At 40.5% G+C, this 13,906-nt stretch overlaps 1 protein-coding gene and 2 long non-coding RNA genes across 5 annotated transcripts in view; 2 read left to right on the plus strand and 1 right to left on the minus strand.

The window, feature by feature from the left end:
• The first annotated feature begins 2,654 nt into the window (after nt 1–2,654).
• On the plus strand, nt 2,655–7,563 carry LOC147818999 (uncharacterized). 2 transcript variants are annotated; one of them, XR_015437397.1, is made up of 3 exons: nt 2,655–3,030; nt 4,367–6,477; nt 6,742–7,563. It is a non-coding gene; the product is annotated as an uncharacterized LOC147818999 (long non-coding RNA). The 2 variants fall into 2 exon arrangements; XR_015437398.1 differs by having other exon boundaries at nt 2,655–2,929.
• sncga (synuclein, gamma a) overlaps nt 7,193–13,906 on the minus strand; it is an 8,927-nt gene continuing 2,213 nt past the window's right edge. Inside the window, exons 2-6 of one of the 2 annotated variants that reach the window (XM_023408562.2) lie at nt 11,017–11,058; nt 10,725–10,852; nt 10,108–10,134; nt 8,589–8,642; nt 7,193–7,665 (exon numbers count right to left, since the gene is read on the minus strand). In XM_023408562.2, the coding sequence (XP_023264330.1) occupies nt 8,589–8,642; nt 10,108–10,134; nt 10,725–10,852; nt 11,017–11,058 (251 nt within the window). In that variant the 3' untranslated portion in view covers nt 7,193–7,665. The remainder of the gene's footprint in view (nt 7,666–8,588; nt 8,643–10,107; nt 10,135–10,724; nt 10,853–11,016; nt 11,059–13,906) is intronic. The other variant, XM_023408563.2, reaches the window with a different exon arrangement.
• Nucleotides 10,849–13,906, plus strand: part of LOC147819000 (uncharacterized) — a 14,590-nt gene continuing 11,532 nt past the window's right edge. The window contains exon 1 of the long non-coding RNA XR_015437399.1: nt 10,849–13,431. This is a non-coding gene — a long non-coding RNA (uncharacterized LOC147819000). The remainder of the gene's footprint in view (nt 13,432–13,906) is intronic.

The following is a 13,906-nucleotide window of genomic DNA, read 5'->3' on the forward strand; positions in this document are numbered from 1 at the left end:
GTGTGTGTGTGTGTGTGTGTGTGTGTGTGTGTGTGTGTGTGTGTGTGTTATGGAAACCAGCCCTGCCCAGTAGTTACTGAACATGTTGTGTCTTTGTTCGAATGTTGGTCTGACACGCGACTCCATGTGCTGAGATGCAAATACATGGAAAGTTACAGGAGACTGAAGGAACTCCTTCCATGATGATGATGATGATGGTGGGATGACAAACGACACGCTGAGCTGTTGCAACATTAGAACCTCCAGGTCACGACCCCGGGAGACAGGTAACTGTTCACACTGATGTGTTTAATATAAACGTACAGACCTGCATCATCTTCATCTTCACTTTTAACTGACTCAGTCTGTCTCTTCTTCTTCTCAGGTTTCAGTGATACCACCTGACACCAGGTGACGCTCACGCAGAGCTCTCAACAGGGTTCCCGCTCTTTTCTACGGATCATTTTCCAGGATGTTTCACGTGAAGTTTTCATATGACACACACAGTCATATGAGTCACACACACACCTGTATGTTCCTGACTGTGCAAGTCTGATTTAAAATAAGTCTATACTGATCTATGACATCATCCCTTACATCTTTAATTAAATTGATCACTAGAACTTTGTCACATGTAAATAAAATGTATCATTATCATCATCATTATTAATTTATAACCTTATGAATCACATTCACCTGCTGCCTGAACATTTCTCCTCCTGATAAATCCAGACAGAACTTCAGCTAAATGTCTCATCAGTTCATCTCACTTAAACCTCTTCATTAGAAACAGGAAGTGACATCATTAACGAGGTTAACCACACCCTCTGTGAGCTACAACAGGTAAACATGTCATATTATGGTCTGTTTCACCTGAAAAACGCAGCATTGGGTTTGAGGTGACGCTGACAAAGCAAGTATTTAGCGGCGATTGCTAACATACAGTTGGGCTCTCATTCATTGTATTGACGGTGACTTCACGTTTATCATTATCAGCTCTCAGCAATCAACCAACACACATTTGAAAACTTAAACCTTTGGCTACATGCTAAACAAGCTAGCAAGCCTCTGACCCAAACATGCTAACCCATTATTCAACAGATTAAAACAAGCTACTGAGCAGGTCAACTGTCATAAGAATACATCTGTGTGTTTATTATAGACGTGATTTTCTTTATCGTAAATAAACATCTAACAGAGAAATAATTCATAGATAAAACAACATTAGAGCAGGAGGAATAATCTAAATAAAAACATGTGCACAAATCAATTTATTACAGATACAGCCCATATAACGCTATAAAATACAATACTATATATAAATATATATATGTAATTAAAATGTATAAATAAAATACAGTACTATTACTATCTATATAGTGTACAATATACATTTTTTAATTAATTAATAAATTAAAAAAATACATTTTTACATTAATTTTTTTTCCCTGAAATGTTTTTTTTTTTATAAATGTTTTTAAAACTTTATTTAAACATAGAACATTACATGAACCATGACATACTCAAACATGATCATAAATTATCTTACATTTTAAAGTAAATTCACACCTCCTTTGATATTCCAAACTGGTTTATATCACATTTCAAAAACAAACATACAACAGATATAAGATGAAAAAGAGAATGATAAGAAAAGAAAATAAATAATAAAACAATTAAAAGTAAAATCATATAAACAAGTAAATCCATACTAATTAAATACAAGGGGTTGAGGATAGGTTAGATTTTGCTATAAATGTTTAAAGTTTATTTGCATGGGGACTATTTATTTGTTTCAGACATGTTTTCAGACTATGAGGACGCTGGTGTAAAAGCAACTGACTTATTATGAATGGAATATTAAAGACCAAATGGCTCCGATCCTTCTTAAGGAATGATGATGAGATATGGTTCTCGCTGGCGGTATTGAGTTTCTATTAGTATGTGATTTTGAAATATCCAAACTGCCCATAAAACTTTCCAAATTTCACCAACAGGTTCTGTTAAATTGGAAAATGGTGTTCAAGCAAATTTTTTTTTTTAAGATATTTTTTGGGCTTTTATTGATAGAGCAGTGGAGAGACACAGGAAATGGGGAGGCAGAGAGAGGGGGAATGACATGCAGCAAAGGGCTTGTCCGATGTGGGACTCGAACCAGGGGCCGACTGCAGTGAGGACTGTGGCCTCTGTATATGGGGCAGATGCTCAACCAACTGAGCTATATGACACCCAGAGCTATATGACACCCAGAGCTATATGACACCCAGAGCTCCATGATTTTAATGCTAAATATAGCACAAGTTGCTCCAATGACATCTATAGGAAAGTCACACAAAATATCCCAAAAGTCTTTATCCCATTGATATAGAATAATATTTTGAACATACCGACTCCAAATTTACACAAAGTGCAGACAGATGATCTGGACCTAGTAAACAAAAAATGTAACAATAAGTTTTTAAGGCAGTACTTAGTAAACACCTTATATCCAGGTAAAACAAAAAGCTCACTCACTCTTAAACTCTCCACAACTTAATATCGTCCAGCTCCACAAACATTAGCTTCTGACCCCCCCTCAATAAAGTTGTATTGGGAAAAAAAAAAAAAAACGTCGAACGACGTCTACCCGGTACGTAGAAATTGTGCGACATCACTGACGTAATCATCGGCGCCCGAGAAGTTTGATAAAGTTGCGGTAAAATCTCTGGATAGAGTTTAAAGCGGTGAATGTCTGAATGGTTGGTTGGTGTGACTCGGTTCGACCCCGGGGACGGACGCTCCCTCTGCCGGGGAACATGTCTACAGTCCTCGGTCTCACAGCGCCGGGGAACCGGAGACACACCGCGGCGGCGGAGGACTAGATCTCCGGGAGAACGAGGAGGAGCCTGACCGTGTCCGAGAGCAACAAGCTCGGTCAGTGTCAGCCCCAGAGTCCGGTCACACAGAGCAGGTGTGTTCACACCTGCCGTCAGTTACTCTGTCCACGTCATCAATAATTCATCACAGTTTATAGATTTTCTACCGGAGCTGTTCCGAGCCGGAAACGGAAAGGTAAAACAGTATATACAGTATATAATACAATATATAATACAATATATAATACAGTATATAATACAGTATATAATACAGTATATAATACAGTATATAATACAGTATATAATACAATATATAAACACAGTATATAAACACAGTATATAATACAATATATAAACACAGTATATAATACAGTATATAATACAGTATATAATACAGTATATAATACAGTATATAATACAGTATATAATACAGTATATAATACAGTATATAAACACAGTATATAATACAGTATATAATACAGTATATAATACAGTATATAAACACAGTATATAAATACAGTATATAAATACAGTATATAAACACAGTATATAATACAGTATATAATGCAGTATATAATACAGTATATAATACAGTATATAAATACAGTATATAAATACAGTATATAAACACAGTATATAACACAGTATATAAACACAGTATATAAATACAGTATATAATACAGTATATACAGTATATAATACAATATATAAACACAGTATATAATACAGTATATAATACAGTATATAAACACAGTATATAATACAGTATATATACAGTATATAATACAATATATAAACACAGTATATAATACAGTATATAATACAGTATATAAATACAGTATATAAACACAGTATATAAACACAGTATATAAACACAATATAAACACAGTATATAAACACAGTATATAAACACAGTATATAAATACAGTATATAAGTACAGTATATAAACACAACATATAAACACAGTATATAAATACAGCAGATAAAAACAGGTTCCTCATTAATAATCATATATTCAGACATTATGTTGTAAAACATGGTTTTGGGTTGAAGTGGACGGGCTGCGACTCATCTGTAATCAATCAAATGTATTAGCATTATATTAGCATTAGCATTTAGCAACTTAAAAACGTAACTAAATTAAAATGTTGAAATATAGAGAGAAATTTATAAAAGAATTTTAGAAATGTTTTTATCTTTTACCTTTGCTTTTCCTTTATTGCCTTTTGCTTTTACCCCATTACTCGCTGTAAAAGCAAAAGCAACAGGCAAAAAGCAAAATTAAAAGGTGAAGATTGCAAGAAAGAATAAATGAGTAAATCTGAAAAATACTTCCACATTTTTCAGATTTACTAATTTATTCTTTTATTTATTCCTGCTTTTATTTCCACCTTTATTTTCTTGTTCTTTTATAGATTTATTCTTCTTTCGGCACCGACTCAATAACAAAGGACTCGTCCCTGACACTCGTCTGTAATGTGTGTGAGTGTGTGTGTGTGTGTGTGTGTGTGTGTGTCATTGTTCCCTGCAGATGTTCAGCATCAGCTGGTGATTGAAGAAGAGGTTTCCCCTGGTTGACCCAGAGAGCCCACACATTAACGAGGACCAGGAGGAACTCTGGACCAATCAGGAGGGAGAGCAGCTTGAAGGGCTGGAGGAGGCTGATAACACAAGATCCCACTGACTCCTGTTGATATGAAGAGCCGGACTGAGGAGAGCAGAGAGGCAGAAGCTGATGGAGGATCTGGACTTCGATCTTGAAGCAGGTACCGCTGGACCCCAGACTCCTCTGAGCCTGAGGACGGTGAGGAAGACCACAACACCTGAGACAGGTTTGACAGGAAATGAAGTCCACGTTAGTGACACAGGATGTGATGCTGGTGAGCTCTCAGCTGCTCTGATCTGCTGATGCGTTAAAATCCAACCGGAGTGAAACCATTTACTTTCAGCTGTTGTGGGAACAGATTTACGCAGCAGGAGCGTCGCAGGAGGAAACTGTGACCATCAGGGGCATCTGAAAAGCTTTATGTTAGCTTTAGCTTTAGCTTTAGGCAACAGGAGGATCTCAGGGAGCATGAGGGGGTCCATGTGGGGGAGGAAGCAGGTGTTTGTGATGTTTGAGGAACAGATTTAAGAGTCTGTGTGAGAGAGAAGCAGCTGTTCGTGGTGAAAGGTTCAGTAACAGACGTGAAGACGTGAAGACGAGCGTGACGCCTGCAGCACCAACTGCAGCTGAACTCCAGCAGCTCGTTACAGCAAAGTTCAAACGAGAGCAGACGTTGAATTTACAGCTGAGGTTTGTATGAACAGCTGTAACTGTTTTATTGTTGAACCTGATTGAAACGTGCTTTTGAATGTTGTTGTTATAGTTACAGTTGGTGTCATTAACTCTCTAACTGTGAAATAAAACAGATTCATTGAGCTTGTGTTTGTTTCATGAAATGTTCAAGTTTATTAAAAAAAAAAGACATTCAGGTAATTATTGATTATAGGTGTTATGACCGCGGTCATGTTATTGTAGTTGGTCTGTTGTGTAAGTGTGTGTGTGTGCGTGTGTGTGTGCGTGTGTGTGTGTGCGTGTGCGTGTGTGCGTGTGTTCCTGTGTTTTCTTATTGTATGCAAATAGGTGTGTGCCGCAGCCGTGCCGTCATTGGTGGAAAGGCTCTGCGCCCTGGTCGGTGATTGGCTGCAGCCCCTGGTCACCTGATATATAAGGAGCCAAGATGGCCGCCGGCTCGTCGTCTCATTCTCCTCTTCTCCCAGCCGGCCAGTCTGTTGCAGTGACTCAGCTTTGTGTAGTTCTTAGGTTGGTTTGAATAGTAAGTGGGCTGCCAGTTTTTGTTTCTCAGGTTTTCTCCTGTTTATCTAGTTAGGCAGGTGAGTTTGTTGTCATTTGTTTTCCTTTGGTTAGATTAGTTGTTTACTTTCCAGACAGGGTGATTATGTTTATTATGTTGACCTTCGTCCACCCTGAAGCCTAAACTCAGTATTTATTTTCTCTGTTCACTTAAAACCTTTATGTAAATAAATCACTTTGGTTATATTTAAACTAATCTTTGTTGTGGCTACTTGGGACTTGGGGAAGATGGAGCCAGTTTATGTTGTGTCCTACGCCCCCCCCCCCAAGACTGGGGCATAACTTAGGTAATTACTATATAACACAGTATATGGCATCATTGACTTCATGTCAGAAGTCAGCAGTTGTCTGATGAAACCACAACATCCGTCTGTTTTCTTCCGCTCATCTGGCGGATCGTGGTGGAAGAGTTTTCCTGAGGCCTGATGGGATGTAATCCTCCTGCGAGCTCTGGGTCTACCCCAGTATCTTCTCCCAGGTGGAAGACGCCAAGGAGGCGTCCAATCAGATGCCCAAACCACCTCAACCGGCCACACCAAGCTCCTCACCCGATCCCTGAGGCTGAGCCCAGACACCCGACAGGAGCTGATTCCTTCGGGCACGACCCAGAGCTCATACCCAGAGGTGAGGGGCTGAACAAAGACAGAGTCTCCAGGATCAGCTGATTATTGTTGTGATCCTGCAGCTCCAGAGCCAGAGAGCTCAGTGCATCATGGGAGTTCCCCCAGCAGTCCAGGCCTACAGCAGCATAAACCCCCCCAGACTGGGAGCATGTTCGGCAGAAAGTAAGAGTTTTGTGGAACAGCATCTGGTTGTTTTCTTCTTCTGCAGTGGTTTAATGGCAGTGCCTGGAGAGTCAGCTCCACCCGCTGCTGACCTCCATCAGTCAGCTGACTCGTGACACAGGAGGAGGAAAACAAGCGCACCTCAGGTTTTCTGCACATCCAGTTGAACTGACTGTATTAGGATGAAAGGGGTGAAGATACACACATTTAAAAGTTGTCTCGTGTTAAACTGTTTTCACATGAAGCCTCTCACTGTTTTAACAGAGAGATGGAAGGAGCAGTGGAGTGTGTCGCCATGGAGACGCTGTAAATAGATCAAACTGACCCAGTTTCTGCAGCGGTCCTCACAAACCCTCCATCATGGATCACACACACCTCCACTTCCTGTTGAGGACTGGCCAATCACGGAGAAGCAATGATATCACATCCAGATGTTTCCAGCAGCTCCAGAGGAGTTTGGTGAGTGAGAATGTTTCGGTGTCTGTAGGAGCGGTGAGACCGCCCCCTGGTGGTCACAGCTGATCGCTGCGTCTCTGAAAACCTCTGAACACTATATTTGCATTTTCAAATGAAAACGTTAATAACAGAAGAACTGTGAGGCCGAAATGCATTAATGAGACATCATGTGAACAGTAACATCTTGTTTAGCATGTTGCTAATGACGACAGTGTTTCTGTTGGAATTTATCAGTGAAGAAGAAACAGAGTCGTACAGGTGAATTTCAAACTCGTCTTTATTTCACTTTGTTTTATAAAAGAAGAATCAGCTCAGTTATTAGTGTGTGTGTGTGTGTGTGTGTGTGTGTGTGTGTGTGTGTGTGTGTGCGTGTGTGTGTGTGTGTAGTATTCTCAGTGTGGGTCAGTAAAGCGACATGCATTTAAAAGGCCTCAGATGTCTCTGAACACTTGGCCTGGGTGATTTCATCCCACACCGACCAATCAGCTAAGAGCACGCGACCTGATTAAACTGATCTGACGTCAGTGTGTGTGTGCGACAAGTGACGAGTATGATGCAGAGGCAGTGTAACCACGGCAACAGGAGGGAAGTTGAGGATGAGGCTTTCTATTGGTTAATGAGGTTAAGTTACACACAGTAGGTAAAGCATCTTTCAGGGGTCAGAGGTCAAAGGGAGGAGCCACGGCTAAAATGTGAAGTTGGTCTTCGGTTCTTCGTCCTCAGTGAACGAGTCTGAAACAAACAAACAAATTATATTAATTATATTATAATTAAATTCAATTAGAAAGAATTAAAAAGTGTGAATGTTTAACATCCTCATAGTTCAGAGAGACACTCAGTCCGTCTGTCTGAGGCAGCTCTGTGTTAAATAAGAACTGATCATATTCTATAATGTTTTATTTGTAACGTAATGATGTAATCAAAGCAGATCCAGGATCAGAGACACAAACAAACCAAGACTCAGACCATCCCAGTGGTTAAAGTCAGTTCAACTCATCTCTTCTCCTTTATTCATGTGATGTAAATATATATATATATATATATATATATATATATATATATATATATATATATATATATATATTTGTAAATATATATATTTATTTATATATATTTACATATATCTATAAGTTCATGTCAAGTTCATTCAACTTAAAATTCACTGAGTGAAGTTTTAAAGAAACCTGTACAGCGTTTCAGCAGCTGTGTGTCTTTAGTCAGCGTTAATGACCAGCTGTTACCGTTACCGTTGCGTTGCAAAGCAGGGCTCCTGTTGCCTAGCAACCCTGATGACACATAACTTTTTTTTCACAAAAACTTGAGGTTTCAGGACCCATGGTTTTAACAGTGGGATCCTCAGACTCTCTGTCAGTGTTGTTTGCTGCCATATTATTTTCATTAAGGCGGCACAATGAATCTTGGGATATGTTAGGACACTAAACGACGGCCCCGTTTCCTGGAGCATTTGAAGTAGGACCCCTGAATCAGGACACAGCTCTTGTCTTCTTGTTGCTAGTAACAACCACCCAAGGTTTTCTTGTTGTACACCTTCCTGCTGCCCCAAATATTGCCCCCCCCCCCCCCACAAGTGCACCATTTCCTTTGATTTGTTAAAAACTTGTGTACGACACTGAAAAGGTGTTTGATTTTCTCACCTACTGTGCAGCCTGTTCAGTCTGTTCTCCTGCTTCTGTCTTTGGAAGGTCAGTCTGCAGGGGACAAAGAACAGAGGTCACATGACTGCAGCCAAACTCCATCCCCTCCGTACGAATCCATCCACATACAAAGCTGCATTTCTCCCAAACCCAGTCGATCTGTGTTAACTTTAAGCTGTGGAAAGCAACGAATGGAAATAGTCAAAACACTTTGGAGTGTGTGTTATCATATGGAACTGTCTGTTACTGAGAAGCAATGAGTGCTCAGAGTATACTCCTCCATATAGTATAAAAACTCTGTGTTCAATGGATAGATTTAGATAGATAGAGCCGCCATATTTTTTACAACACTAAGAACATGCAGAACGCTTCAGAGTCACAGTCCTGAAACCACGTCACACGACATATTTCTCTTTATGGACAAACAGTCACATGAAAATCACAATCTTTTAAGATTTAAATGATAAATTTCTCATGATTATTCAACCTGTAAAACACGTTCTGATATCAATCTGGTCTTGTCAGATTGAACCGTGCAGCGACCTTTAACCTTGTTTAGATAATTTACTTTGGGAGAAGTGAAACTTTATATCTGTATAATGGCACTGCAGCAGGACAGAAACTGGAACTAGAAATGTGCAGAAATCTTTCTGGTTCTTGGGTGAAATGTGAGATGAAGCCAAAGATGAGTGAAGCTGAAAGAAACATCCATGTTAGTCATTGTTTCCTTGTTTCCTAAACCTGTCAAGAAAAAAGAGCTAGCCAAATGCTATGCTAATCAACACCATGTTGATATTCTAAAACTAGAATTACTGCCTTGTGGTCATATCCTTCCGCCACTCTGACTAGTTTCAGGTTACATCCCTGTTTATCATATAAAATATTATTGTTAGGTGACCTTGACCTTTAACCCCCAAAATCTAATCAGTTCGTCCTTGAGTCCAAGTGAATGTTTGTGCCAAATTTGAAGTTCTGTTGAGGTGTTACTGTAAAAAGATACGGTTGTTGTTAGTAGAAGAGAGAACAGTGTCGTCGGTGTACAATCGAACATCAGATTGGACAATGCATCCTTCTCCTTCATGCCTTGTTAGTTGTATAAAACAACAATCATCACACAATGATATTAGTAACTTTCTGGCCGTGTCTTGTTGCTGTTTTAACTGTAATAAAAGCAAAAGTCAGGACAATGACAGACTTTAGTTTTGATTAACGATACTGTCGCTACAACTGTTAGTGCTAAAGTTGCTACGACAACTGTTGCTCATGCAACATCTTTTGTTGTGACTTGATGTTAGTGTAGCGTTTACATCCTTGTCCCTATGTTTACATTAAACTTCATGGCCAATGATATGCAGTCAATAATCACTTTCCTGTCCTACAGTGATGATGTCAGGCTTTACATGCCACTCAGTTCTGCACAAACTACGGGTCAGTTAATCAAATCTTTGTTAAGTCTTTAAAGTCACATCAGGCAACGAGCATCAAGCCATGCAACCAATCCCCCTGACCAATCAGGCACCTGCTCAGCCACTGTTCCCGCCTCCTCCTGTTTCCAGCCAATCACCAGAGATTTGTGAATGAAGAAAGACAAAAAATTTAATTTATTAACACAACACAGATTATCACATTAACTACAGTAGGAACTGGTCATGATGTAAAAATTATTACAGGAAAATATCAGTATTACATTTTTTCGTCATATGTAGTTATGAGTAGCTGAATATTTATTATATGTGTGTGTATATATATATATATATATATATATATAGTTATTTATAATTTTATAATTTTGTCTTGTTATTGGAGAAAACTACACCAAATTAAAGGAGAAAGGTTTTTAACTTTTGTTTATATGCAGAAAAAGAGAATAAATTTTGGTGAAATGTCAGTGTAATGTAAACTTATATTTACTATTGTTTGTATTACTGCAACAAACCCGTGACTTATTTACCAGAATAATGTTCTGAACCATGAAAACATACCTGCTGATGAAAGTAAAACTACATTTAAAATAATCCAAATAAACTGAAACGTTTTGAAGGTTTTTAAAAAATGAAAAGCTGAAATAACCACTTTTTAAATATAAAAGAACAGATTAATGCAAAACTACATTTCATGTGATGTGACATCACTCACCGTGCTGACGAATCCGCTCGCCACAGCTGCGTTCTCCACCCCCTCCACCGTTGCCTGGGCGACCTCGTTGGCCCCGGTAACCGCAGTGTCGGCCACGACATTGGCCTGTTCGGTCGTCTTCTGGGCGACTAAACAACACGAGATGAAAGGTGTGTTAATGTTTTCATATCCACCTGCAGGACTCTTTGGTAGACCTGGTCCAGGTGTGTTCTGGTCTGTACTGGACTCAGGCTTCACAACCTGGACTCATTCTACACTGTATCAGTTTGACGTGCAGCTGTGTGTGAGTTACCTGTGTTCACACCTGTCACCACTCCCTCCATCGTCTTGTTTCCTAGGAGACAGAGGGGAAAAAAACATGGCTGTTGATATGAATTATTCATAATTTGTCCAGCTGAGTGTAACAGTGATCGAGCCCCTCAGCTTCACTGCTGCTCTTCATCTTCACCCACTGAAGTGATGTTATGAGAATAAAGCTGGTTTTCATGCTAATGTGAAATATTGTGAAATATTTTTTTGTCGCGTAAGCGTGTAAATATTTTTGTGATATTTGAGAGTTTTTTCGAAATTCACGTGTTTTTATGACGCGTTTTTAAGTTCAGTTAATTATGTTACTGGAAACACATGATCAGTCGTGGTGCGACGGCTCAGTCCTCAGCTCACAAACCAAATGTAAATCAAATGGCAGCAGCTTTTACATGAACCAGAGACAGGCCTTTATTTATAGTTGCATACATTTATCTGATCCTCTGTTTTCTGATGTGCTTCTACTTTAATTCCAGTTCAGTTCCTGCACTGAAACTCAACACTTCCTTTAGATATTTCAAATTAAAAGCTCTGCAATGGCTCTTGTTCCCTGTTGGCTTTAGATTAGCAGGAGCGCTAGTGATGGTAGCTTCGTAGATAAAACAGTAGAAGTGACAGTTTTCAGTTTTTTTATTTGTCACCTTAAAGGATAAAACTGTCACTGTGACTTTCCTTCTGTCCAGTAAGAGGAGTTCAGGTGTTCAGCAGACTCACAGCTGTTTGGATCAGTCAGAGTGTGAATCTGGATCTGACCTGTTTCCTGAGCTCAGCTGTTCTCTGAATTATTTATTCATGTCACCCAGTTTTCAGCAGCAGCAGCAGCAGCCTCCTGCATGAAGCTCTCACTCTGCTTATACTGACTTTGTCTTATTCTCACTTGATTTGCTTCTCTTCAGATTTGAACCTGTGTCTTATTTTCCATCCTCTCCAGCGCCTCCTCATCTGGAGCAACATCTAGTGGATGTGAGAGGAACTGCAGCTCCGCCTTTTCAGCTCTGAGGTGTTTGTTCTCTTCACTGCTCTAAATGTTTCCAGGTGCTTCACCTTTGTCTCTCTTTATTCTACATCACCGCGCTTTTCCTTTCGCTCCTGTCATCATTACTACGACCACTAGATGTCACCTAGCAACAAAACCTAACTATGGGTCATAATAACCTGCTGCACAGACGAGCTGTGGGCTCCTTTTATTTGCTCTCTGAAAACTGCCAGAGAAACTGTTTCTTCCCGACTGGAAACTTTCCCCTCTGTACATGTGGAATCACGTGTTCTTCTCATGTCCAGTGCAGGACTGGGTAAAGACTGTTTCTGTGACTCAGACTCCAGTGAAGAACATGAACACTGCAGAACCAGATTCAGAGTGTTGGTGGACCCGGTGGGCGTGGAGCGGCTCGGTCATGTGACAATGGGACTGAACAGAGTCTTTGTCTGAGTGAACACAGTGATTCACTGTCAGATGTTTTCTAACACACAAACAGCAGCAGAGCATCAGTTACAGGAAGAAGCTCACGACCAGATGTCATGTATATTTGATGAGGTCTGATCTCCTCTAATGGCTGTTTTCTTCCCGTCAAGGCGCACAACAGTAACAGTCGATAAATAATTATTATGTTTTAATCTTTGGCAGGTTTCCATGGTTACATGACAGGATCAAGCTGAGTCTGAGTCTAACATGTCCCAAAGTCACAGAGCTTCAAACCTGTAGACAACAGGAGGACCTTCAACACAGACTTCACTGTGTTATACCAAATCATTAACGAGGCCACACACACACACACACACACACACACACACACACACACACACACACACACACACCTTATCAGGATACACTCCTGTCCATGGCATTTTCCCGCGAAAAAAAAAACATTCAAAGCCGACCTGAACCCTTCCTCCTGCAGCCTCTCAGCTGTTTTCACACCTCCCACAGCCAATCAGCATCAGCTCAGAAGTGCCCATCCCACCTTGTTTGGTCTCATTGGTTACGGCATTGTCAAGCTAGAATGATTGACAGAGGCATTAACCAATAGCAGCGCTTTCTCCGTTTGGAAGCATTGTATCATCTGTTTTTTGCTCAGGTGCGCTCACCGTCTTCACCAAGATCTCCTGGAGTGCAATCTGAACAGAGTTTTGCAGGGAGACCTCCATTTTGTAGCCAGAAAGCTAACGCACACAATCATACCAGCTGACACAGCAACTGAAGCAGCAGGAAGGAGGGAGATGGATGAAACTTGGAGAGAAGTGCTGCGAAGAAATAAATACTCAGCAGTCTGCGGTGAACGATAGTCATAACTCTGAACACTTTCATGAAAATACTCTTTGTGATCTGTGGAGCCTGACGGACTAAAGGAATATAAATAATGGAGGGAAGCACAGACAACAGGACTTCTAGACCTCCTCAAAGGTAAGGAGTCACCACTTCACTGGTTTTACTGGTTTACAATGCTGGTAACGAATGAATTATACTGATGTGTTCATGGTTGCTGAAATATGACGTGTTGTGTGTGCGTGCGTGCGTGCGTGTGTGTGCACGTGTGTGTGTGTGCGTGCGTGCATTTGTGCGTGTGTGTGTGCGCGTGGTGCATGCATGTGTGCATGTGTCCATGTGTGTGTGTGCATGCGTGTGTGTCGGTGCGTACATGTGTGTGTGTGCGTGCGTGTGTGTCTGTGCGTGGATGTGTGTGTGTGCGTGCGTGAGTGTCTGTGCGTGGTGTGTGTGTGTGCGTGCGTGAGTGTCTGTGCGTGGTGCGTGCATGTGTGTGTGTGTGTGCGTGTGTGTCTGTGCGTGGTGCGTGCATGTGTGTGTGTGCGTGGTGCGTGCATGTGTGTGTGTGTGCGTGGTGCGTGCATGTGTGTGTGTGCGTGCGTGCGCGCGTGTA

The sequence above is a fragment of the Seriola lalandi genome, unplaced genomic scaffold, assembly GCF_002814215.2.
Source record: "Seriola lalandi dorsalis isolate HSWRI2012SDOR001 ecotype SW California unplaced genomic scaffold, Sedor1 jcf7180002054368, whole genome shotgun sequence".
NCBI classification, from domain to species: domain Eukaryota; kingdom Metazoa; phylum Chordata; class Actinopteri; order Carangiformes; family Carangidae; genus Seriola; species Seriola lalandi.